The 25811-nt window shown below is 38.1% G+C and overlaps 1 protein-coding gene across 7 annotated transcripts in view; it reads left to right on the top strand.

Annotated features, from left to right (window-relative positions):
• Window positions 1-25811, top strand: part of SOX6 (SRY-box transcription factor 6) — a 370323-nt gene that overhangs the window by 217869 nt on the left and 126643 nt on the right. For all 7 annotated transcript variants that reach the window (XM_054275398.1, XM_054275401.1, XM_054275399.1 and 4 more), the window contains exons 6-7: window positions 7203-7375; window positions 10770-10838. In XM_054275398.1, coding sequence (XP_054131373.1) covers window positions 7203-7375; window positions 10770-10838 — 242 coding nt within the window. The remainder of the gene's footprint in view (window positions 1-7202; window positions 7376-10769; window positions 10839-25811) is intronic.

Raw genomic sequence — 25811 nt, 5'->3', positions numbered from 1 at the left:
TTTGATTGGAACTGCTGTGAAAAGCAGTCAAGGAAGAAAACCTCTGAAGGTAAGGTATTGCTCAGGAAACACTTGGGAATTGCTAAGAAACCACGCACGAGCAAAAAGTCCAGTGAATTTGTGAGAAAAAAATAAAAAGTTATTTGGAGGAGCAAAGCTAAGGCACAAGATTTGCTGGACATACTATGGCAGGTAAACCTGCCCCAGGTGATTGCAAATCTTTAGGGGAAATATTCATCTGGATTAATATAGACATTCTTGTGACTTGTTCTTAATTCAGAATAAATGGTTCTGTGATGCTTGAAGAAGGAATAAATCCATCAAATTCTTTTGAGGAGGGAAAGAACAGCAGAGCAGGAAGCTTTAGGTGCTTGGATGGGGCTCGGTTGAGCGTGAACACTCCAGTGTGCCCAGCTCAGTGTCAGGCACAGATCTGGAGCTCTGGCACGGGTGAGAGCACTGGGATGAGCCCAGCCCAGGGGCAGTGGGTGCAGGAGCCCAGTGCTGGCTGTGAGCTCGGCTCAGCCAAAGCCAGGGAGGTGCTGGTGGGGCCCTGTCCTTGCCCTTACCTGTCTGTGGGCACGATGACGTGTGGCAAAGAGGGGTCAGCATGGCCCCGCTGAGTTGGGCTCATGTTCACTCAGCTATTCGGCTGTTTTTGGCTAATCCAAGAAAGGCAGGACCATGATAAGTACAGGATTGTTTCAAAAGTCTGCTGTTTTGCAAATCATAGGAGTTTCGAATTGCTCCCACCTAAGAAATTGCTGCAACGTGTGAGTTTTGGTATATATAGAATTAGGAGAAAAATTGTGGATTATCAGTAAAGCATTTTCATCCTTCTCATAAAGTAAAACTAATTTAAACTCTTTTTTGTTTTTTAAAATCTGACATTTCTCTACAGAATATTTTCTGTAGTTCCTAATATTAATTCCCATTACCGTCTGTGGACATATGGTAATAAAATTTCCTTGCTCAAAGCTGAAAATGCAGAATCATTTTGAGACATAAGGGAGGGGAGGGATCTTACACCTTCCCAAGAGCAGCAATCCGGTGTGTTTTGCATGCTGGACGTGTTTGCTGTGCAGCTTTCTGCACTGGGATGCTACAAAGCACAATGGGAGCATTTATAAAACTTTTTATTGACTAAGAACAGGACAGTAGCATATGGGAACACCAACAATTGCTAACTGATCATGAAATAAAGAAATGTCAGTATTCTAGTGTTATAAAAAGAAAGGGGGGAAAAAAAGTCATTCAGAACTTAGTCATATTGGTTCAGCTGTTGTAACCAAAGACTGATAAGATAATAGAGGTCTTTGTGGCTGTTTTCTACTGAAATGCTTTATCTTTATGATACACTTGGGGCCCTTTAGAGTGGAAGCTTTTTAAACTGCTGCTGGAGTTAGAACTCAAATTAGATGCTGTTGCAATGGCAAGGGGGCTTCTTAGTCAGGCAGCCCTCACAAAGTGACTTTTATCTCCGAGGCCCTTCCATTAGATTGTTACTTTCTTCTGTTTCTCCTGTTTATTTTTGTTGACTTTTGCTGCCCTACTTTGTGGCATTTAGAAGGTGACCCAATCAAGAAAGGGTAAATGCTAAATGCTGGACAGAGCCTGTGAAGTGGAAACATCACAGCCCATCTGATGTGTGCTGCAGGCTGCAGTGTTAGACAGAACGGTTTAACCAGGTTATCTCTGGGAAGCTAAGATCAAATACACTTTCTTTTATGTCTAGCATTGTGTTCTTGCTTTCTTTTCAATGTCCATAAAATAATAAAATCCCCTTCAATCTAACAGAGGCATTGAGTCACAAAGGCTTTTTTTTTTTTTTAAGGGAAAAAAAAGCTGAAATTGCTTAACTTGATTCAGAATCATTTTTGATTGCTGGTTGAACTGTTTTGGCTGACGTTACTTTGGGGCTGCAGTTATGTGATTTAAAGCCCTACTTAGTTTCTGGCAAAGTCCACACTTCTTTCTTGCATTGCTGCCTCCTGATTTCATGAGTGTCACACAATGTGTTTGTTCTGTAAACGTAATGGGAGTAATCATTTGTGATTTATTAATTTGTATTTCCTGTAAGCGTATGGAGCAAAAGTTAGTTTAGATGCAGTGCATAAACAAGGATGGTATTTGTCATGTTTTACACTAATCACAGAATTCAAGAGAACCAAAAATGCTTTGCAGCTGTGTAGAGATTCCATGCAAAGATCTCAAAGCACTTCAGAAACATTAACTAACCAGGCATAAAAACCTCTGATTGGTAGTGCTTTACTCTGTCTACATGTTGGGACACTAAGACACATTCAGGAACCCACAGTAATTTTGTGTCACAGCTAGGAACCCTACTTTAGCAAGCTATGGATCATGCCTATACAATTTTTTGTTTATTTATGACTCCAGCACTTTGTCTTTTATTCACTTGATAGAATATGTGGTTTTACCTCGTTTTCTTTTCCTGAGAGTCAGAGAGATTAGTTTAAATTATGCTGTGTAAGCCTAGAAGTCTATTTTTTGTTATACCTGTTTCTTTTTTTCCCTTACCAGCAGTTATTCCTCTGCATCTACCTCAGGACAGCTTGCCCCAAGGACAGTAGGAAATTTAACATTGAGAAACATGCAGTGTTTGCTTACATGCAGCTACATTTGTATATAGACTGAATAGGTTGTAAAAGGTAACAGAAGTTTTAAAACGTGCTAAACCAGTGGTTGATATAGGAACTTTAATTACATTGTATAGCTATACTTTCAGAATACTAGTTTTTGAATTTTTTGTGTGTGTGTGTGTTTTGGGTTTTTTTTCTGCAATACTTAAAGAAATCTAAGTAGATAAAATTCAGGATGGGGTTTATGATTTTTATTAGATGCAGTGTAAGATACATGATGCTCTTTCTCTTAGTTAATGTACCAGAAATCACGTAGTATTCTAGTTGGTTTTAGTAGATAGAGTTTTGCCACAACCAGAATTCTTTCTAAATGTAATTTTAGACCACAAGTTGAACTCTTTTCTCTTTTTCAGCAGATTTATAGCTACTTTTTATTTTCTGTCTCCTGATTAGATTGACCTATGACCAAAATTTCAAAAAGTCAAGAGTTCTCTTTGATGCCTTAGTTCTCTTCAATCTGAATATTTTATCTCAATTTGTGCTGAAATCCAAAATAAAGAGTAAAACAATAAGCACACAGGGAAAAATTAAAATATTACTACAGCCAGATTATTATCACAAAGGTAGGGATATACCCAAAGTATTCTCAGAAATAATAACTTTTTTTTCTGAACTTTTGATGAGACTGACACGTCTCCATTTTAAAAAGAAGTCCTTAAACACTATCAGCTTCCCATCAACACTCAAAATTTTAAATACTGCTGGTAAAGGGAGTCAATGGATCAAATTCAGTATATCTGTAGTCACTGAAATAAAGGCCCCTAAGAAAAATGTGTCAATTTTAAAGGTCTTTCCTAACTGAAGACCATTTTGTGATAGAGCCAAAGGTTAATAAAATCAGTAGTGAATGTAGCAATTTTACAGATAAGCTATTCACAACAAGTGTAGTTACTTGAATAAAAAGCTAATTCAGTTCTAAAATGCCACATGCAGTAGCAGTGAATAGCTGCTTTTAGGTGCTTTCTGGAGGAGGATAAAATACAGAATCACAGCACTCTTCTTTTCCAGCATCCCTGGCTGCCTGTAAATTGCTGTGAATGGGACTGTGGGCTGACAGGCTCTATTAAGACAAACTGCCTTTCTCATCGGAGAGATAAAATAAATCAGGTGTTTAGTCAAATTAAAATACTTCAGATGGAGCAGGCCCTGGGGAGCACTGATCCACCTGACAAATCTGAGAGAAACTCAAGACAGATGTGTTTTGGGGATAAGGAAGACCCTATGGAAAAAAATGCACTGCTGTCTTTGGAGTAAGAGAATAGGATTAGAACAGAGAGAGAGCTGTGGTATATAATATTTTATGGAAGCTGGCATATTTACTGTTCATTTTTTACTAAGCTTTTTGTTTTATCTGTTTTTATGGCAAATACATTTTACAGATAGCTGTATTTTTATTTTATTTATAGATACTTTCAGTCAGCAGCAGAAGTTTATTTACTGGTAATGAGTTTAGGAATCTCATTGTTCGCTACAGTAAGTGGATGCAAAACAGATGATGATGGCACACAGCTACTGATGACCTCTCTTGTCCCAGCCAGATCAGCTCAATCTGGTCTGCATTCTAAGCAAGTTGGTTTTTATTGGTATTTAAACTGTAAAATAATGGTTGGGATTTTCCACTCTAAAATTAAATTATGCCTCACCCCCCCCACACACACAGTTCATACAACAACATTCTCATCTTATGCTTGTTCTTGGTTAGGTGTCCTGCAGCTTCGTGGAGGTCTCGTGATTTTCCAGGAGCACAGTGTACATTTTGTGGTCATCAGTTCTATTCTGTTGCTGAATTACATAACAGGGTACAAATTAAAGAGCAGAGTACTTTAAATGGGGTCATTTATTTCAGATGTGTTTCTCAGGGGAGGGAAAAGGAAAGAAAAACAATTGCTGTGGATTCCTGAATCAGAACAGTTACTTCTGCCTGCTAGTGTAAAAATATCAGAGAGAGAAAGAGAGGGAAAAGGGGAAGGAAGGAAGGAAGTGGCGGAAGGGAAGAAAGAAAGAAAGAAAGGAAGGAAGGAAGAAAGGAGACTATAAACTATATCAAATGATTCTAAGAAATCCTAACAAAACAACAACATTTTGTAGCCTTTGCAGGCACTCTTTGTGGTGGTTTCCTACTCATGCTATGGAGCAAGTACAAGCTACACAGGCCAATATAGAAATGGAGTGGGAGATTAATATCTGCTTTGGGTGTGTAAAATATTTTACGGCTGTAAGCTCAGGGGCTTGCATTATGATGCCAAAGCTGCTTGACAGATGTGAAAGTCTCAAGCTGTTGTTTCCCAGGTGGCAGTGGAGGACAATAAGTACCATTTGAGGCAGCAGGTTGCTGCCCACTGGCTTTCTAAAATCGGTGGGTGGAGTGGTTGATCTCTTCTGGTCACAATGGGCAAGGGAGTTTTCCTCTGGCAGAAGAGTCTTTTACCTATGGAAATGAATTCAAAACCACCTCAATGACCTTTGAACCATGCTGAAAAATCTGCAAGACCTAATAACACAGTTTAGGAGGGTTATGGTATAGGTCTGTTGTGGAGGTGCAGAGAATTGAACAGCTGTCAGCATGGAGATCAGTGCATGCTGAAGGATCCTGGCAAGGCAGCACTTACAGGGCAGGCACTTTCCTGGCCACACAGCTGCCTAAGCTTACTTTCAAAAATTATTTTCTATTTGTTTTGGACTTGTAACAGCTTTTTGCACAGAACTCTTCTATTGCTTCAGTCACTTGTATCTCACTAAGGCTTTGCAATGAATTGGTCTAGGTAGGAGGGTCCTTCAGTTTCAGCTTCATGCATCCATTGTTCCTCTTGTGATGAAGGAAATCACTATCAAGCCTTTCTAAAACTTCAACTGCAACAGAATTTACACATTTTTCTTCTTCTGGAGGCTTATGTCACATGTATACTGTCTATAGAGGGTAGGAAAACATCAGCTTCTTGGAAACTCATTTAAAACTAAGATAGTTAATAGTGAATAAGAAATTGAATATTTGTCAGTACTTTTCATTGCCAAATGCAATTAATAAATGTACATAAAATGTACATTTACATTTTTGTTTCTCAGAGTTCAAGAAACATCTTTGTTTCTCAGAGTTTGTTTAGAGTGAATGACTTAAGCTACACAGTTTCTTTTTTTTCCATACAAAGCAATTTCAGATAAAGGTTTTCTTTTAAGCTGCTTTTGCAAATGAAATTCTGTGTAAGAATCATACTGACTCCATAATGTAAGTAGTGGATAATGGGTTTGTCACCTTCTATGCAGGAACCTCTTTTGTCTTCCTTCTCCTTATGAAACCTGTCAGCCCTTTTTTCTTTTCTTCTTTACAAGATATCCATCTTATTCCTGGTAAGAAGCTGGAGTCATAATCTTGTGACTGTTTCTCCATTTCCTCCTAGGTCCTGTTGCTCACACATTTTCTTCCTCTTCAAAAGTATAGTGACTTCTTTATCACAGTCCTCTATTGTGAACAGAGGAAAGGAAGTTTCTGAATACTCTCTTTTGTCCTACTTCTCATATCATTGTGGCAGACTACAGACCTGAATAATTCTTGATTTTCTTCTCTGATTTTCAGTTCTACTTTACAACATTAAATGGCTTTATTTATCCTAATTCCAACTCTAAACTTCTTTCAGATTAACTTCCAATAGTCTTGGACTTCTACCTTGATGTATTTATATTATCTCTTATGGACCTATGATTCTGAGGTGCTTACAAAAGGAAATGTATTGTATGGCTCAAATATAGGAACTGACATTGCTGTTTCTGACAGGGTAATATGTTCCTATATGAGGTGGGATATTTTCAGATTGATTTGGAAAAGGACCCTGTACTCTCCACTTATGAGACCCATGCAATTTACCCATAAACAGACCATTAAGCATCATTAGTGCAAAGAATAAATGTACCGTAGTTTCATATTAATTAAGTGCTCTCTGTAGAGTAAACTTTGAAAGTTAAATGAAAATTCTTAAGCCATTTTCTCAGGTTAGCCATTTCTCTTGGGGACAAATAAAGCTCATTTTTAATACAAATTCCACAACCATGGATTACATTTACCTAAATGACCTACTAGATATATGGGTATTTTGGAGAAATTATCAATAAATTCTTAAACTGCTTCTTCCACCAAACAGCATCTTTTAAATTCTGTTTTAGCATTTGTACATACTTGGAGTGAAAAAATGAGAAAATATATAAACTGAGGTAAAATTATGTCTGATAAACTATGAATGCATTTATCACAGTGGGCAGATTTAGATGGAGAAGATCCAGGGATTCATACAGAATAAATGCCTGCCAAAAAAAAGGAAATATTCTCTATCTTTTCTGCTCCCATTTCTGTTACATCCTCCCCTGCTTAGAGCACAGCAAATCTATGTGTAACATTCTTTTGAGATTTGTTAGTAGAAAATATATCCAAGCTGCTGTTTGAAAAAAACACACATTGGTGATACAGCCATTTCTTTTTTTGAGGGGTAAATATTGCTTTGTAAATATTGTCTGCCTGATATTTACAGTCCATCCTTCCCCCACGTTCAGGTACCCCAGAAAGCCTGGCAGAAAAAGAGCGGCAGCTCTCGACCATGATCACCCAGCTGATCAGCTTACGGGAGCAGCTCCTGGCTGCCCACGACGAGCAGAAAAAGCTGGCAGCCTCACAAATCGAGAAGCAACGGCAGCAAATGGACCTTGCTCGCCAACAGCAAGAACAGGTGAGGCTCCAAGAAGGAAACCTGTGAAAATGGTTCACGCAGAACGCTTGTCGCAAACTCCGCTCTGCCTGCTGTTGTTTCCTTTTGTGGTTTGTTTTTTTTTAAATATCTGCAGAAGTTAGATGTCTTCCCAGAAAGAGGGAATATTATAGGACCCTGAAAAAAAAAAAAAAAAAAGGAGGAGTGGATGATAGATTTCACAGTTCTCCTTGCACTGAGAAGCAATTTTGAGAGTTATGAACAAACGAGACTATAACCATTATTTAACAGTTTCTCTTTCTGAAATGAAAATAATGAAACAAAAACGCTTAAGCATACTCAAACCTTCAAATACCTTGCACAAGTAAGGTTTGATTTGTTTGTTGAGGTTGTGAACAGGTTTTTTTTCTTGTTTTGTCTTTTTGATTTTTTTTCCTTGATTATTTGTTTGGTTTAAAGATGCAGTTGTCCAACGAGCTGTCCTCTTCTCATCGAACAAAAGTGCAACAACAGTGATCCCATGCACTAGACCCCTAGGCATTAGATCCGACAGATCCAAATTAATGTGTGGTTTTTAGGAATCTGACATTATTACTAGAATTATCTTTTCAGTTAAATATATTTTATAGGATATATACAGCAATGTATGCTCTGTTGATTTTAATGAGTTGTGACGTCTGGTATTTTATGTGCTTGGGTATTTGCCCACATGTAGGAATATGGACTCATCCCCTAATGGAAAATAACATAAAGGAACACTGTAAAAAATCAGAAGTTAGAATGTCATTTAGCCATCTAGAGATGACACAGTAATTAACTATTGACACTTGTGAATAAGCTAGCACAAATTAATCTTGACACATTTGCAGACGAGTGATATCTTACAGTGAACACTTTGTAATTATATTTCAAAATGAAAATTAAATGACACTTAAAACTAGGTTGTCATGCTCAATGAAGCGAGCATGTAGCTCAACCGATAGGCAAATAAAATTCAGAATTTGAGCCACATGGTGCCTGTGTACCCTACTTTACTGTGTCAAGCCTATACATCAAGACGATGCTATGGTAATTGCATTGCAGGGTCTTGGGTACATCTTCTATCACAGAACTGCTCCAGCGAAGAGGAACCTTGGAGATTAGATGCTCCATGGTATATTTCTTGTTTTCATCAGGAAATGCCTGTTCAAATGGTGCTGCATTGTGCATGCAGGTACAAAAAGCTGTTCGCAAGCTGGCAGCACCCTGGCAGATCTGTTCCTTTGCACATGTAAACAAAAGCCTCCTCCTTGTCTTGGCTGTGGTTTACTGTGTTAGGCTGCAGCCAGGTCATCAGCAGCTCCAGACAATACTGGATGTAGGGTGCTGTGTACCTGTGAAAGAATGATACAGCACTGAGAGAGGGTGGCCCACAATGCAGCTCCATGCTCTGTGTCCTTTCACTGTGAAGCTGCACACTGTAACCAACTTTTTCCTTTGCTGAGACCTTCAACAGGAGAGGCAATGTGGATATAACCCTGACAGACCTTCAGTTACAAGCACTGCACTTCTAAGATGGAGTCACACAACTGGTGTGTTGCTCACTAAAAGTGGCAACTCCATTTCCCACAGAGGTTTTAGATATTCCATATAGCGCTGTCCCCATTAGGGTTGTTTCACCAAGCACAGGCGCCACTGCTGGTCACTGTGCTGACAACAGCTACCTGAGCTTCTATTCTAAAATACTCACTGTATTTTATTGACTTGCTTGGGAGGTTCATCCAGATCTGTTTGAACACCAGTCTCCTGAAAGGATCCATTACAAGCATTGCTGTAGTGATCTGTGAGAGTTGCTTGATTCGATCTTCTTGTGATCCTTTGCCTTCACCCAGCCCCAGAATCGCCTAGACCTTAATTTGTCTCCTGGAGGCCGTGTACAAGACTTAAAATACACATGAATTTTGTGCTGATTTCTCTTACAAAAGTGAATTTTAACTGAAGAAACTTACAGAGTTATTTCCATGTGACAGTGAGAGATTAAGGAAATGACAGCCTTGGTCTCCCTGTATGCACAATTACAAGCTGTTAATATGTGACTGCAAATTCCTTCTGAGTTAATCTGAACAGTTTTCACTAAAACTATGTGATTGTTTATTTCCAAACCAACCTTTATACATTCCTGTCATTTTTTTATCATAAAAACATTTTACTTAGCTTTCTCTGTTTATAACAGAATAAGTGTGCTCAGAAGATGTTAGGGAAGGAGACCAAGAGGGTTTTTGCCAAAAGAGAAACAGTGGATTTGAGTGACCAAAATACCTTTGTCACCAGCTTCTTGCTGTTTTATGTGATTCCTCTGCTCTAGATAAATATTTATAGGAGGGGAAATTATACTTAAGAAATGAAGGTAGCAGAAGTGCTGAGGCTGGGATTTCCAGGAAACACAAATCTTGTTCTCCTTTCAGTCTGCTGCACTGTTGCCCTTCTAAAGCAGAAGTCCAGTTGTTCCCCCAGCTCCCTGCGGCTTCTCCTCGGTGGCTGCCTTCCACATCACCCATGGCAGGGAGCAGCTCTGTGGTCTGAGGGCAGGATCCTATTTCCCTTCTGCTCCAGCATGCTGATTTTGTGGCAATCAGGGAGGTAGATGGAGCATCTGTAGCAAATTCTCACCAGTCTCTTAGTGTTCTCCACCCGGAACATTTGCTTTTCTCCATCTGTGTTAGAGAAGGGATAGAGTGAAGCTTTATCCTCCAGATCCCCTACTGATTTTACCAAATGAGGGTAAGAATATCAGCGTATTTCATAGGGCGGTGTGGAGGATGAGTTGCTGAGCACCAGGTACTGCTTTTACATGGAATAAGGCTCTGCTTTGCTAAGTAGCTCCAAGGATGATTTTTGAGATTTGCAAGAGAAGTAATGTGCTGCTCATAGTGGAGAACATCAGAGAAGCTTACCCTAGGAGCTGGTGCTGAATAGTGAAACATCCATAAACACCAGCTAAGGCTCCAGTTCAGCAAAGCAGGAAAATGTATGTTTAACCTTAAGCACCTGCGTAATCCCATCCCCATTCAGAAAAGCACTTCATTTTAAGCATGTATTTCATTCCCATTGTAGCTAAAAGTAATGCATCGCAGTTAAAGATCACCACAGGCTTAAATGCTTTGTTGAATAGCGATGAGATTATTCACATGCACACAAATAAACCTATGTTTCTGTGCTTTTCAGAGCTAAGGTCTCACTGCTTAAAATACATATTTCTTACTCGCTAAGTAGATTTTTATGTTGCATTTAAATTTACCTCTAAAAGATGCTCCATTAAAAAAATAATATGCTTAATAAAATATAATAAAGAATAACAAATATTATGTTTTTCGGTCAATAGTATTGAAATTTCAATATTGCTGTTCTAATTTAATGGAAATTTTATTTCTAATAGATTGCAAGACAACAGCAGCAACTTCTGCAACAGCAGCACAAAATCAATCTACTGCAGCAGCAAATTCAGGTCAGTGTGTTTTATTGCTCTCTTCTGATTATACTTAAGTTCCATTTATGGAGAGGGAAGGGTCTAAAATAAAGCAGCCACTCGCTTTGCTAACAAGCCTGAGTAAAGATGCTTTTTATGGGAGTTCCTTGTGTCCCTGAAAATTATTGTCAGACATCTTTTTTGGTGCAAAGAACTTTAATAGGCAAGGTTTTCTTCTGAAAGTTATGAACTATTTTTAAATCTCACCATCTTGTCACAATTCTGAAATCTGCAATCAGTTTGACTTGCATTGTGTGAAGTAAAAACAGAGTCTCACTTACTGCTGGAGGAATTCTGTGTTCTACAAAGGCAAAATTGAGACATTGAGGCAGTACTGAGTCCCTGGCACCAGTCTGCTCATGCACAAAACCCCACAGGTATATGTGTTCCAGATGCCTTTGGAGTAATTATACCCTTGTGGATCTGGAAGTATTCTGGAGATATTTAATTATCTGTACTTGTGCTCAGAACGTGTTTTAATTTTGTGCAAGTATACGTGGGCAGGGAGTGACATGGATGCAGAGGCATTGTTGGCATGTGACTGTGTTGCCTTCTCTGCTTCCCACTTTGAGAGCATTTCCCTGGGCCTGTTCAGTGATTGAAATATTTCAATTTGGTCTGACAGATGATTGTGCTGCCAATCATTTCTTATAAGCTTGGGCTATCCATTTCTTTTCCTTAATTAGCAGATTGCTATGTTACTAGATGCCAAAACTGAAGTTTTTCTTTCCCTCATCCCAAAGGAATGCTTGTAAATGCTTTTGAAAATGTTGTAATGCAGTCTCAGTTACACTTCTAAGGGCTTTATTTAACAAATATAGATGTGTTAATACCTTGCATGAGAGACACAATTGAATTGTAAAGCACCATTATTGTTGTTGCCTATTAGGAGACTGTGTGTTCATATTAGGTGTTCATCAAGGATGAAAGAGATAGTGTTGTAAGGAAAAAAGAACAGCGTAAGGAACTAGAAAGAATAGTGTAAGGAAAAAATACACCATCTTCCCTAAGTGTTATTTGCAAGTCTGGCTTCAGAAAGCAAAGAATAATATCAAAAAAGTCTTAGCATAAAAGCTAAGACTGAAACCTAGCTAAGTCTACAAAACAGAAGTGTTATCTGTATGAGAAATTACTAACCTTTAAAATTCCTTTAAAAATTAGCAAACAAAGAGGAATTATGACTTGGGGGCTTTTTTGTTTCTCTTTGGAGAATTGTAGATATATTTGGATGGGATACCTGCTCTGTAGTAAAAAGCTCAAAGGTACTTTAAGTTTCACTTCAGTCAATACTTTCCAGTAGCTTTACCCTTCCCCTGTCTCCAGGGAAATGTGGTCTTAGAATTCATTCTAGAATAGATTGAAGGTTCATTTGCTCATTCACTACCATCTTTCCTCTTACACAGTGCTGAACCCTCCACAAGTTTTCCTTTCCCATCCTTTCCTAGATGTATATGTGAAGAAATGTTTCAGTGGTTATTCTGTTACTATTTCTTGGTGACTCGTCCCTGTATTTGCTTCCAAATTCTTGCCAATATATAATACTCATGCCACAACTCCTCAGTGGTTTGGCCTCTTTATTGATTTATGATTTCTACATTTACCTGAGTGTGTTTGAGTCAGTAAGGATTGTTTCTTCTCCCATTTGGTCAGCCAGATTGGAAGTGGGCATCTCATGGCCCAAGGAGTGCTGTAGGCTCCAGTAAGAAGCACTAAGCACACAGGGGAGATGCCAAGTCAAATGTCCAATGGTCTTTTGGGGAAATTACTAAAAGAAAGTTCCCTGGGAGACTGTCTCCAGCTCACATAGTCCATTTGCTTGTGAGCCAAGAGGTCTTGCTTTGTTTCTTTGTTCTGTCTTAATTCTGTGGCAGGTTTGGCAGCCAGAAGTTGCTTGAGAGAGAAGTTACTAAGTTGTGTCTCAGTTTGTAGTAGGTTTTCTGCTGTAGAATTGGTTATGAGTGTTACAGTTTGAGATATGTAGGTTCCTTAAGGGCTAGAGCTGGGATGGAGGCAAAAGGGAGGCAGGTGACAGAAATAGTGCTGTGCTGGTTCTCCCAGACCCTCTCCCACCATCTTCCCAAGAAAGCTCAATACCGTACTGAAGTCATGCTGGTGACTCTGGGTGCAGTTCATCGTATCAAAAACAGGTAACTGCAGTACAGACTCTGTCTCAATTAATTATCCAGATTGCTCTTGTAGTCAGCAGTGAGAAGCAAAGTGTTTCAGGATACACTTTGTCTTGTCCTAAAGTAGATATTTAAAATATATCAGATAAATTGTTCCCTAAAATGGCTGTTTCTCTAAGAAGGATGTACATGCCAATGCCTTTAGTGTAGAGATCTGATGTGAGATGAGGTGAATTCAGCTCTCTATGTCTTGAATGGGAAACAAAATTTCTATGGAATGTTTACATTCCCAGTTTACTTTTTGAGCCTGGTAGAATTTGCAGCACTATCCCCAGTAACTTGATTTTGTTTAGAAGGTTTGTTCAAAGTCACTCTTGAGCAACAATTTTCAGGAAACAGTGATTACCTACAGAGAATGGTGTGGGCTCTTATCTGTACTCCGTATGCGTGAGAAAACAGGGGTACCCTTGCCTGCCACTCCCCTTCTGAGGAGATTACAAAATGTGAGCAGCACAGGTGCCAGTTCCATCTGGGCAGGGGCCCATTCATGGCACAGCCACTCAGGCAGGTACAGCGTGTTCTCCAGGATGCAGGGGGAGAGGGGCACTGCTGATGCAATGTTTTCATCATGAGACACACAGTGTGTCAGCTGTCCTCTCCTGAGGTGCAGTGTCAATTCTCAGACAAGGGGTTCTGTGAGTAATGCACCCAGTTGAACCATTTGAGCAATTAGAAGTTGCTCTAGAAGGGGCTTATAATATGTCAGCCACATACAAAATTTAAAATAATTTACATTAAATAATATCACGCTTCCTCTGGACAACTACTGGGTAAATATACTGAGAATTTGCATTACCTAGCATTTATTATTTATATTACCTGTTTATGTATTCATTTTGACCTTGTTTCATTTAATTGGTGAACGGGTTGTTTCTTTCTTTGGTTTTTTTTTGTTTTATTTTGTTTTGTTTTGAGATCATTTACTGGAGCACCTTACTGCAGACTTGTTATACATCCAAAACTTTGTCAATAATCTATGAGCAAAGAACACTTTATCTAGGCTTAGTGTATGCAAAAATAATAGGTATTTCAAGAGTACAGAGGTCATTAGGTATTCTGCATAATCGTCTCATATTTTCTACATGAAGCTAATGTATTTATCTGGGTCTATGTGTTGGGGAATGCAGTTTTGTTGGCTAAAAGCAGTGGGAATCTGGACTTCTTCTCAGTCCTGTCTCTGATTATCAGAAATTTGGCAAATCATATCCTTTCCCTCAATTTAAATGTAATGTTTTGAGAATCTTAAATGAAAATTTTCAAATACATGCAGTGCATTATTACTTTTCAGCTCAAATGTTCATAACGTTCATAAACACTCTTCTATAGAGGAGTCCACAGAGATGGGAGGAAATCTAGTATGCCAAATTAAGTTCTTTATTCTGCAGAGCTGTGCAGAGAAATCATTGATTTCAGTGCAAATTAAAGTTGAGAAGATAATGTGGGGCAAATAAGAGCTCCCAGATCAGTCTAAAGGTTGATTAAGATTTTTGTTAAATATATGTTTCTTCATTTGATTGTTTAATAAAAAATATTCATTCTGAAGTAGAGGGAACATAATTGGCCTAATTCAAGGACATCTCTTAGCCTGTGCTACGAAAAATGTCTAGGAATAAGTGAAAAAGCTGGTTAAAGGAGGAATTTGGTAGTACATCATGAAGATTAGATTGGAAAAAGGGAAGACATGCATTTATTAAATGTTTCCAAACCAGGAGTCCTGACATCCCTGTGACTTCTGTGCCTCATCATGAGAATTCAGTCCTTTCATAATGAGACTTGGGGACTTTTTCTGAGCCCCTCCATGCCTATCTGAGGAAAAGAGGTGGATCCCACTGAAACTTGGAGCCTGCTGCTCCAGGATCCCCTCTGAGAATGGGGGTGTAGGGGATTTAAACGATGAAAGTTTTTAGGGCTTTCCTCCTTGTGGGTAGGTTTCATCAGAGCAACGCCTAAATCTGAAGTCTCTAAAAGGGACAGTGATGGTTGAGCTGTTCTGCAGAAATCTATGATGAGGATAACTGTGAAAGATGAGTCGAGCTGCTTTTGTCCATTTCCCTTCACCTTTATTTCTCTTTACTGTGCTTAATGCCATTGCAGAGCGTTTTGTTTTCTGTTTGAATCAGTATTATTTCCATTGCATAGAGAAACTAGTTTCCTCTGCTCTCATAAGTCTTCTGTTTTAATTCAGCCACTAGAAATTACTCCTAATAGTAATTTTTTAAAGTTTTAATCTATACATTCATGCCGTTCTACTTTCCTATAAATGTTCTTACATTTTCTGTTTCCCTCAAATACAGTGAAAGTGATTACTGTGATAGTAAACAGATAAAAGACTTGTAACATAAAATTACAATTATTTAAAGTGTCTTTGAATAAGAATCATTTGAATCATAAGTAAAACTTAAGAGACTGAACCAATGAGTCTCTCTTCTTATCCATGATTAACTACTGACAATTGAGGTACCTGGTGAGCTGAATAAGGACTATCTCTTTATGTGAAGTACATGTCTAAAGATCAGGAATAATTACATTCCACATTAGCCTTCACAGCCTCCCTGACCTGGTTAATTAATTTTTTGCTAGGATAATAATAGTAGAAATAGATTTAAAGATACGCTTCATCATTAAGTATGTAACTGACCTCCAATTTTAAGAGCTGAACCTTTCATTTATTGCATTTTGGAGACAGGTTAAAGCTCCTTGCAGAGAGCTTGCTGAAAATGCACAAGCTGGAATCCAGTTATTGTCAGCTCAGTTATGCTCTCTGAGGGTGTCTTTCTTTGTAAACTCTATTTAGTGTTGACAAGCAAAAGCAATGGCAGTTGTACTGTTCCAGCACTAGGGAATATTCTCCTCTACCTTTTCTTCTTTTTTTTTTTTTTGTTATTGATCATGAAACTGATCTCCTTCCAGCAAGCTCTGCACAGGACCAAATAAAGCCATTGAAAGCAATTTGATACTTCTATTGGCAGGGTACACAGATCAGATACTCCCTTGAAAGAGAGAGAGAGAGAGTTATAAACAAAGCTTAGAAGTCTAGGAATAGCCCCCAGCTTCAGCAAACCCTTAAAATATTTTGTAATTGTATCTTCAATCATGAATTAGCTAGGAAAAACAGACCTTTTTTGCCTTTATATTTCACTGCTCTATGCTGTTTTTAATTGCCCACAGGCACACTGTTGTGATCTTCTTTGGAAGTTTAAAACCAGGATAAAAATGCAAATCTAATTATTTCTTTTATCTAATCTAATTAACTTTTACAAGCAATGATAGATGCACTGCAGCCTCCATCAAACATTTTAATAATGATGTTTCTGGATTAAAGAATAGGTAAAAGTACTGTAATTTATAAGCAGTCAAGATTATGGCACTAGAAAATGTAAAATATTGTGGTAGCTTAATAAACTATAGCTGCAGTTTATTAATTTACAGTAGAAAGGATGCATTTCCCTTAAAACCCAGTTTGCTTGTGAATTGATTCCCAGCCGTCACTGGTATATATTTTTACTGTTTTTTAAGCAGCTCAGTATTAAAAATAATATATATCCAAGTCCCTTCTGCAATGCAGTTGTGTGCAGTTGGAGGAGAGAAATGCTGTTGTGTGCCTGTAGCTTGCAGCTGGCTGCTAAATCACTGATTCCACTTCAGAGGCTCTGCCCTAGGTGTGGCAGCCCGGCTCCTGTCCAGCTCCCGGCTTGCCTGGTGAACACTGAAACTGATCCAATGGAGGAAAGACAAATACGCTAAACATCAAAGTCAAATGTTTCATATTTTATTTATTATTACATACTGGCTTATTAATGAGTTCTAAAGTCTTTATGTGATAATTTCTCAAGTAAAAGATCTGTTAACGGCCAGCTTTTCCCAGTAAAAGGCATCTTCATGGCTGGCTGGCTTGGAATTTTCTCTGTCAGCTGTGAGGAAAGAGAAGTGATGTAGGAGCCTTGCCTTCTCTGAGCAGCTCATGCTATAATAAATATTCTGGTGATGCTCTCTATCCTTTATTCAACCTCTTCCATATTACAAATGCTTTGGCATAACAGCGTGGTGGCAGCAGAAGAGACACAGTGTATAAAAGGTTCATAGTCCTCTGCTACTTGTAAGCTTCTGATCTTAGCCCTTGGTCCCCCATTTGCAAGGATCCTGCTAGCTGCTCTGCCCCTGAGGCCCTCAGTCCCTGGAAACAAGTTTTATCCTGGCAGAGCAGAATATAGTTCTGGATTTGACTCTTAAAAATGTATGCAGTCATGAGGGGGGTGGGGAGGCTGTGTTTTAAAAAAATTTTGCTGTGACCTTTTAAGAGTTAAATTAGCCATCTTTTAGCTTTGTAATTCATTATATGACTCTTTTTTTCCTTATTTCGCCTACCCGAGTCTAAACAAATTGTATTTAATGCAAAAATTAAGCCTTGTGTATCTCTTTCATATGACTTCTCTAATTATAGAGCAGTAAATGGTAGAATAGCATATGTTAGCAACATGAGCAGCAGTCTATGAAATGAGCTACAAGTTAATAAAATGATCTTGTGGTGGTGTTGGCCAAATGTTAGCACACATGTTTCGAAAAGTGGTATTTCAACAGACTTGAAGAATAGGACTTTGGCACACGGGTGCCGAACATGATCTGATGTGTGGAAATTAGTTAAACCAAAGTAAATGTCATTGTTTCTTGGGCTCATGTTGGTGCAGAAAATGATAGTATCTGTCCTCCCACTTTCCCTCTCCCACGTGTGTTTTAAAATTGGAAATGAAGACATAGGCATCCCCTAGTTCAAGTCCTGCTGCTTCGTTTGCTTGGGGCGTGCTGTGCTGCATCCTCACCAGTGGCTTAAGGACTTGTTCGCAGCTGTGCCTCTGCCAAAGCCAGGGGCTAAAATCTCACTGATTCTATTCAGCCCAGACTCTTCTTCTACTGGCTTCACTTAGAGGAGAGCCCATGATTTGAGCCCTTCTAATTTAGAGGCAGATTATAACCAGCTCCTGAATAACAGCAGAGGATCAAGTAAATATTTGCTGCCCACCTGTGGTGCTGCCTGGGGGTCACTCTTGGCTGGTGCTCTGCCTGTTCCAGCCTGGTGTGGAGCAAGAGCCATGGCTGAGCCAGGCACCCTGGTCTAGCTCCCAAGGACTTTGGCAGAGGGGATGCCGCTCTGAACCTCTCTGGTGCTGTTCTGTCAGTCTGATGATGCTCTCCTTTCAATATTGCAATATTTGGGATAATGCAACAGTAATGTGCTATTTGCTCCAGCTCAGAAATCCAGTTTCATTCCTAAGTGGCATGTGCACAAAGTAAAATGGATAACTGGGAGGGGAAATGGTGCCAACTGGCAGCCTATCCAACAGGACTGATCCTGTGAAGCCTTGTTTGCTTGAGTAATACCTGCTCAGGCAGTGTTTGATGGCTTGTGAACTGTTACTCACATAACTGGGCTTTGCACAAGTGAGCACCTCTTGCAGGGAAGGACTTAGGATATTAGTATTGTGGCTGGAATATCAAAGGTACAAATGTGGCAGGGATTTTAGGGAATGTAATTTGTTTCATTAGACAAACAGATGTAGCTGGAAAAAACAGGCAACCCTTTGGGCACGCCAGCTCTTTTTCATGTCTTACATCAGTGTTACATGGAAACATATCCCAGGACTGACAGGAACTGCTTGAGATATTGGCCTTTCATTTCTAATTAGTTACTTTTCCTGTGATGATTTTTATGATTGACAACCACGTGATGGCCAAGAGGGAAAACAATCAAGTTTTGCATTGCTTTTTTCTATTTCCCTTTTTTCCTTTTCTTTTCTTTTTTTTTTTTTTTTTTAATCCTGCCACCTCCACTATTTGATGCACTAATCAGGAGATACTGGAAAAAGAAAAAAGTTAATAAATGCTAGTATTGAAATGACTTGATTTATGGAGATATTCAGATATACAGGCAAGGCTGGAATGTGGTGGTATCAGAGGTCAAAATTTCTGTCTGCAAAAGCAGGTACTTGGAGGAAAATGATGAAGTACAGCTCCACATTAGAAAGGCCAAAAGCATATAGCAAATAAATTGTAAAGTACTTCTTGAAATCTCACAGTAAAAACTTAAATTTATCTGATGAACTAAATCCTGGCCTAGAAATCAAAGCATTTTTTAGTTGTAATTGTGGGAATATTCCAGAATGTAAGTGTATTACTGAATCAATTTGAGCATAAAAACTTATTTTTAATATACTTAATATCATGACAGCAAGGAAGAAGTAAGTGCATTGCTCTCTGGATGCATTCAGGAATTATGAATTCACATAAAGAAAGCAGTAGTATGTGCAATCCAGCAAATGAGCAAACTAGATGCTGTTTAACATTTGGTATATGCTTGATGGCATGTAAGTAAAAGTAAAGTGAATGAATATTTCTAATATTCACTGTTTTATGCAACCAGCTAATCCAGACACTCACAAAAATGTCAAAGCATAGTTCTCAAGGAAGACAAATGGCCTTGCATGGGATTTACCTATCTAATCTTAAAGTTGTTAAAGTAAGGAAAAATTGGTTTATGACTGCAGTTTACATGCTATTTTCCTTTGTCTGTAACATTAGAAACCCATCTCCCCAAATAATTAGATAATATAGTGGCTTGTGTAGTATGCAAGGCTTTTGCTTCCCTGAAAGAACTAGTCTTTAATATAAATCTTGTATATATCATCTTCAGCAAGTTGGGCATTTGCACAGCTTGGGTAAATTATGTCTATATTGAGAATCTAGAAGTTACACAGTGTGCATTCCATACTTGAGGGATGGGAAATAAAAATTGATATACTGTGCGGCACATGATATAACACAGTGAAATATCTTTTAAATTCCAGAGGGATGCACTGACATCACCACGGTTAATTCACATGCAGTAACTCCCACCAAATGTTATTAACTTTAAATTGAAATTTGTAATCATTCAGTAAAAAGAAAATAAATGATGTAAACAGTATACAATGGTGCATTATGAAATGCTGAATTAATCTTATTCACCCACCCGAAATGACAGCGTAAGAAACCAATAAAGTTGTAACACCAAATAATAAAAGCAAAGAACTTCACAGTTGATGGTGAAGTGTGAAATCCATCTTGAGACACACCACTGTCACATAGTAAGGAAGGGCACTTCTGAGTTAGGGAACTTTTTATTTCCAAGTAATGTATTAGGCATTTTTAGTCTGTAAATGAGAAATTAACCAGTTGGGGGAATATATGCTTAGCTGGAAATCTAGATCAGGTAGACAAATGAGTTGCATGGCTACTTGCTACAGGTAACAAAATAGGGCAATATGTACCTAATAGCCTAAGCACAGGCTGAGGTTCTGTACTTGACAAAGCAATGTATATAATATAATATATAGAGATAAACCCTACTCAGAGGTGGGGGTATGGCACTTGTTTTTGCTCTGACAAGGAGTGATTGGTATGACGAACGCTACTATCACATTTCTAGCTTTGCCTTTTCCATCTCATTGAATTTTATTGGTGATATATTTTCAGGATACTCATCTCCTCTGTAACTGCATATCTGAGTGTCTCATAAGCTGAAGTGTATTATCCTCACAACACTCTTTTGAGGCAGAATAAAAAGCATATAGATATTTGGGGGCATCTAATTTTAGATATCTAATTTGGGTGACTGAATTAGGACTTTTGGCTCCATATATAAAACAGTCCAGGTGCTGTGAATTACCTTCTGTTGATTAGACGAGGTTCCTAATTTAAGCACCTTAGTTAAATTTCCAAAGAGGCTCGATCCAGTTCTTATATGAAATTTGACAGACTTGAAATCTGTGGTTTCAGAATTCATAGGGTGGTTCTCTACCATCTTGATCATATTCTTTATCATGACTTTCTGTCAACTTATCACTTGCCTTAATTTACTCTGTTGGAGCTTTTAGCCAAAGTGAATCTGCTTCACCAAGACAGAGAAATATTTGTTTGTTCCTCTCACCCACAAGTGAAAACCACAAGTGAAAACCATTTTGGGCAGCTTGAATGTCCCATGTGGCTGAGCTGCTGACCAGACACACAGCCATTGTCACACACAAACAGGCAAGTGGAGAGGCTACTCTCACTGAAGTCTGCAGTTTCCCAAATCCACGTATTTTCCTTGCAGATGTGGAGCAAATTCTGTGGCCGTGAAACATCCTTTGAACAGTGGCTTTATTGTGGAGAGAAAATAAGTTTTTATTCGAAGAATGCCTACACTTCTTGGCGGTCCCTCACACAGTTTGTAGGGCATTCAAGACTTACTTGAAACAGACTTAAATAATGTTTTTTATTTAATCAAAATGTCTGTTTCTAAATGGGGATCTTACATGCCACATTTTAGGCCAGAATATATTTTTACAGCCAAGTTATAAACCTCTGAAAAAGGGGGCTTATAATGGAAAGGTTGACACAACGTTAATTTTAGTGTTGTAAATGCAATGGTATAATTTTGGAAAAAAGCCTTTATAGCTCTGCTAAGATATTAATTGCAGGAAATTACAGCATATCCTATTAAAGTATTATGTCAGTGGCATACATAGCATATAACACCTTTGCATATTCTCCCTTGTTTTCACGGCAACATTTTGCATTTTGATCTGTAGAGAGTAGGTGGATAAAGTGGCTCAGAGTTTCTGATCACTTTTGCTCAAGGGGAAAAATCCACCCTGGGGTAATGCTTTCTTATGGCCAACTCTAGAAACTGATTTTCTGTTACCAAGTACATCTGATACGGGCATTGAGGAATGAATCAAATTCTGCTCAAACAAAGTCTTTGTTTGGTGGCTTGTGAACCAAGGTTTTTAATTTGAACCCAATTCAAATCAGATTTAGCTAGGTTCTTTCCAGAATGAAGACTACCTTTGTGGCATGCTTATTTTTTGCTGATAATTTTTGGCTTACTTTTCATTTACTTACACTTTCAGAATCATTCCTGACTGTTACTGTGGCTGCATAGTAGGCAGAGTCACTTCCCTTTCTGGTGCCTGTTCAGTCAATTATTCAGAAATGTTTGTGTGGTGGAGGCAAAGGTGTAGATCCCTATTGAACTGAACAATGCAAATATGTACATTGCATTGTACATTGCATTTTACAGCATTTACTAAGAAATGGGTTATTGATTGCATTTCTGTCACTTCCAGGATTGCAGGGGCGTGAAATAATAGTATCATGTTTTCTTTGCAGAGATTTGTTTTTATAAAGTTATTATTTGTTAATATCTTGATTTTAATATACACTGAATTGTAGCCTTTGATGACAGTCTAAGGATGGATGGTTTTTAACTGTGATTGGTATTTTGAACAAAAACCACATCCGTTTTTTTCTGACTGTCAGATCCTTCAGGACAAGTGGGCCACATCTTCATATTTGTGAAGCACCTCATGTTGAGGGCATAATCCTGCCTGGTGCTTTTCATTGCTACTGTGGTACGAATTTGCAGTGAGGAATATCAATAACAACGTGCACAGGGGTTTGTTTAATGCATAAATGTGATCTGGAGTCTTGATATTTTATGTCTTCCCCTTTGACAACAGAGGAACATGCACGATTCTTTACCCAAAAAAATAAAAGTCGCAACTTGTACAGTTGATGAGTTTTTAACAGGATGGGAGAAAAGCCTTTCTCAAAGACCCCACTGATATGCAAGTTCATTGGACTGTTGATGTTTTCCATTAATTGCAGGGCTTTAACATATAACCATCAACTATATCTGGTTTTACTTATCAAATCCAGAACTGCTTTTTCTCTGCCTGCTGAGCAGGGAAAACTCCATGCTGTACCAGTTTCTTTTTACTTGAGTCTCCAAGTATCATCAGGATTAAAGCTGTCAGAACAGTCAGCCCTCTTTATTTTGTGGTTTTCAATACAAAGCATAATATTGTTGCTTGAGAAATGGCAGGCTTTCAATGTGTTAGCTAAAAATTGCAGAGTGGACGAAATAAAAAAAAAAAAAGGCCCCTGTTAATAGCAGGCATTGAAATATTTCTTTCACCATTTCAGGGAAAGAAGATACAACTCTGCACTTTAATTTGTTTTTATTCTACACCAGTAATTTTTCTGTATTGGCTCAATCCTATGCTCAAGTATAAGGAAAAACTCACGCTCAACTTAGTGAGAGTTTTGCTTCATTGAGTGCAGTGCAGGGTGCCATTTCCTCAGCTGGTGTTGTTCATGTTCTTTCCATTTATGTCAGTCTTAATACTTGAAGTACAGAATTAGGCCCTCTTTTTAAATACAAAAGGAGCTCACGTGGAAATGACAGCATTTCATTTTACTTTTTTTTTTGTAACTGTAAAATATTCTTCTGCTCTGTGTGTGAATTTATATTTGGGGATAAGTGTGTCTATCCACCACAGAGAGCTGAGGCAGCTGATATATTGTGCATGAAGATTTTTGTCTTGCATGTGTTTACTTCAGTTATCACTTTGTGCAATTAAGTTTGGTTTTTTTTAATCTTGAGAGTCCTTTTTCTTTTGATTTATCCAGGACAACATAGATGTGTCTTTGTGATAGTGCTTTGTAAAGAACAAAACTAAAATGCTATCTTTATTACTTTCCTTTTGGTTTGTTTTAATTAAGAAAAGAGTCTCTTCCTATGCAAGGCTACAAATCTGTTATTTTATTTACCCTGTCATTTTGCTATCTGTTGAAATATACAGGCATTTTAAACATAACTTTAGGAGGAACAGAATCTACTAGTAATTTATACAATAGACACTGATGATTATTGGCCATTAAAGAGCCATAAAACATTTCCTGTGTGAAATAGATGCAGCATCAAATGTCTTTATTTCTGACAGTAAATGTTTCAGGTTTACTTCACAGACATTAATGCTATTGCATAAAGGTAAAAACCTGGCTAAACTCTGGCATAGGGAGGTCACTTCTTAATAAATGTGAGGAGTTGCAAGCAAAAGAAAAAAAAACAACTTTGAAGAAAGTCCCAGGCTCATGTGTATATTAACCAGAGCAGATGAAATGATTTATTGGGTTTTATACACAATCTGTAAAGGGTAAGCATTGCTAACAGAATGAGTGGCAGCCTCAGGGAGCTGAGTAGCCCCCAGGGACCAGCCTTTGTTCCTCTGGACTTGACAGACATGTGTCCCTGTTAAATGAGGGCTTAATTTCTCTCATATGTGCACAATTTCCAAGCTCAACAAAGGCAGCCAGGACCGGAGCTATTTAAAAGAGGCTGCTCAGGAGGAAGCATTCCTGGAGAAAGGGGATGCTAAGGGGCTAATTACTCACCATCGTTCAGCAACTGATTTTTTTTCTTTTTTTTTTCCCCTAAACAAGGTCTATTAACATGGAACTGCCACTCACATTTTACATAAACATACATTAAAAGTCCAAAGGTGTTATTTCTCTTTGCAAAATTGCCCCTTTAAAGGTCCTGGTTGCTAAAAAAAAAAAAAAAAAAAAAAAAAAGTGGACTAATTTAATTTTGAATCTGCAATGAAAATCACTATCTCTTTAAGCTCTTGGATTGATTTCTTTCAAAATGTCCAATGTCTTGCTCTTCTTTTTCAGCCTCCCCTTTTCTCACAATGGTAGTAGGAATTGTCATTCGTGCTTATTGCTTTATGTTAGTATGATAATTAATATTGTCCAGAAAAAGGTTCAGTATATGTAAAGCATATTAATATTTACTTAATTACATGTATAGTATGGTATGTTTTTTATAAGCCTTTCACTGCATATTTAAATATGTCTGAATATGTGTTTAAATATGTAGGAAGACCTCTATGGTGCCTTTTGTGTAGTCTAGTGGTGCTACCCCTTACAAGTAGCTGTTTTACACTCTTTTTCCAATGTGGGGCTCAGGTACCTCCTGTGTTACTGGCAGTTGGCATTCTCTGTGGAGAATAGGTCCATAGTTTGACAGATTGATGTAATTTATTATTTTTTTTAATGTAGAAAACACAATTATTTTCTTTGGATAGTGTTAGTGAACTCTGTTGTTACCTTGAGAGAATGATGAGCCATTCCAGTGCAACAGTTTGAAAATGTTGTGGTCACCACTGGCAAAGCACTTTGTCAAGAAATACTACGTGGTTTCAGGCTTATTTCCTACTCTGAAACAAACAGGAAACTCTCTTGTGAAACAGGCAGCCCTTTTGATTCTTCTCAATCAGAACATACTGATCCTCTTCAAATCAGAACCCAAACAGGTGGAAAAAAGTGTTTTCCATTGCTCTGTGAAGTCATTGTCTGAACAGGATTCAAGATGGCATAGCAGAAGGCTTTGGGTTGTGTGGCATCAGAGCTTGTAGCTCAGGACATGGCGCATGTACAGTTGTGAAAGCTGAGACCACAGCAGAAATTATAGAATGATCCTGGTAGAAGCAGTTTGCTTTTTGGATCAATTTTTCATGTGATTTTTGTATTATAACCTTATTTTAAATTTCCAGTTCAATTGTCCCCCTTCTGAACCAATATGTTACATTATTTTATTTACAATATAATGATGATAGTTATCAGAAATGTGTTTGAAATTAGCTGAGAGACTTATTCTTTCATATTGTCTCATGTTGTCTTCATACAGTCTTTCATATTCATATTCCTTCTTGAATTGCAATTCAAAAAGTATTAGAGAAATATTTTTTTTCCTAATTTCAGTATTTTGATTCAGTATATCCATTATATAATCTAGGCAACATAGGTATCCTCATAGAATTAACAGAGCAGTTTTTATTCTTTAAGCTTCTATTGTATGTATAAGAAGATGGTAAATGAATAATCTACAGGTTGCAGAGTGCTAAGA

The sequence above is a fragment of the Melozone crissalis genome, unplaced genomic scaffold (genome assembly GCF_028551555.1).
Source record: "Melozone crissalis strain CALT ecotype California unplaced genomic scaffold, PUWL_Pcris_2 ptg000018l_1, whole genome shotgun sequence".
Classification (NCBI taxonomy): Eukaryota; Metazoa; Chordata; class Aves; order Passeriformes; family Passerellidae; genus Melozone; species Melozone crissalis.
Note: the sequence above shows the minus strand (reverse complement) of the source record. Positions and strands in the feature narration are given on the sequence as shown.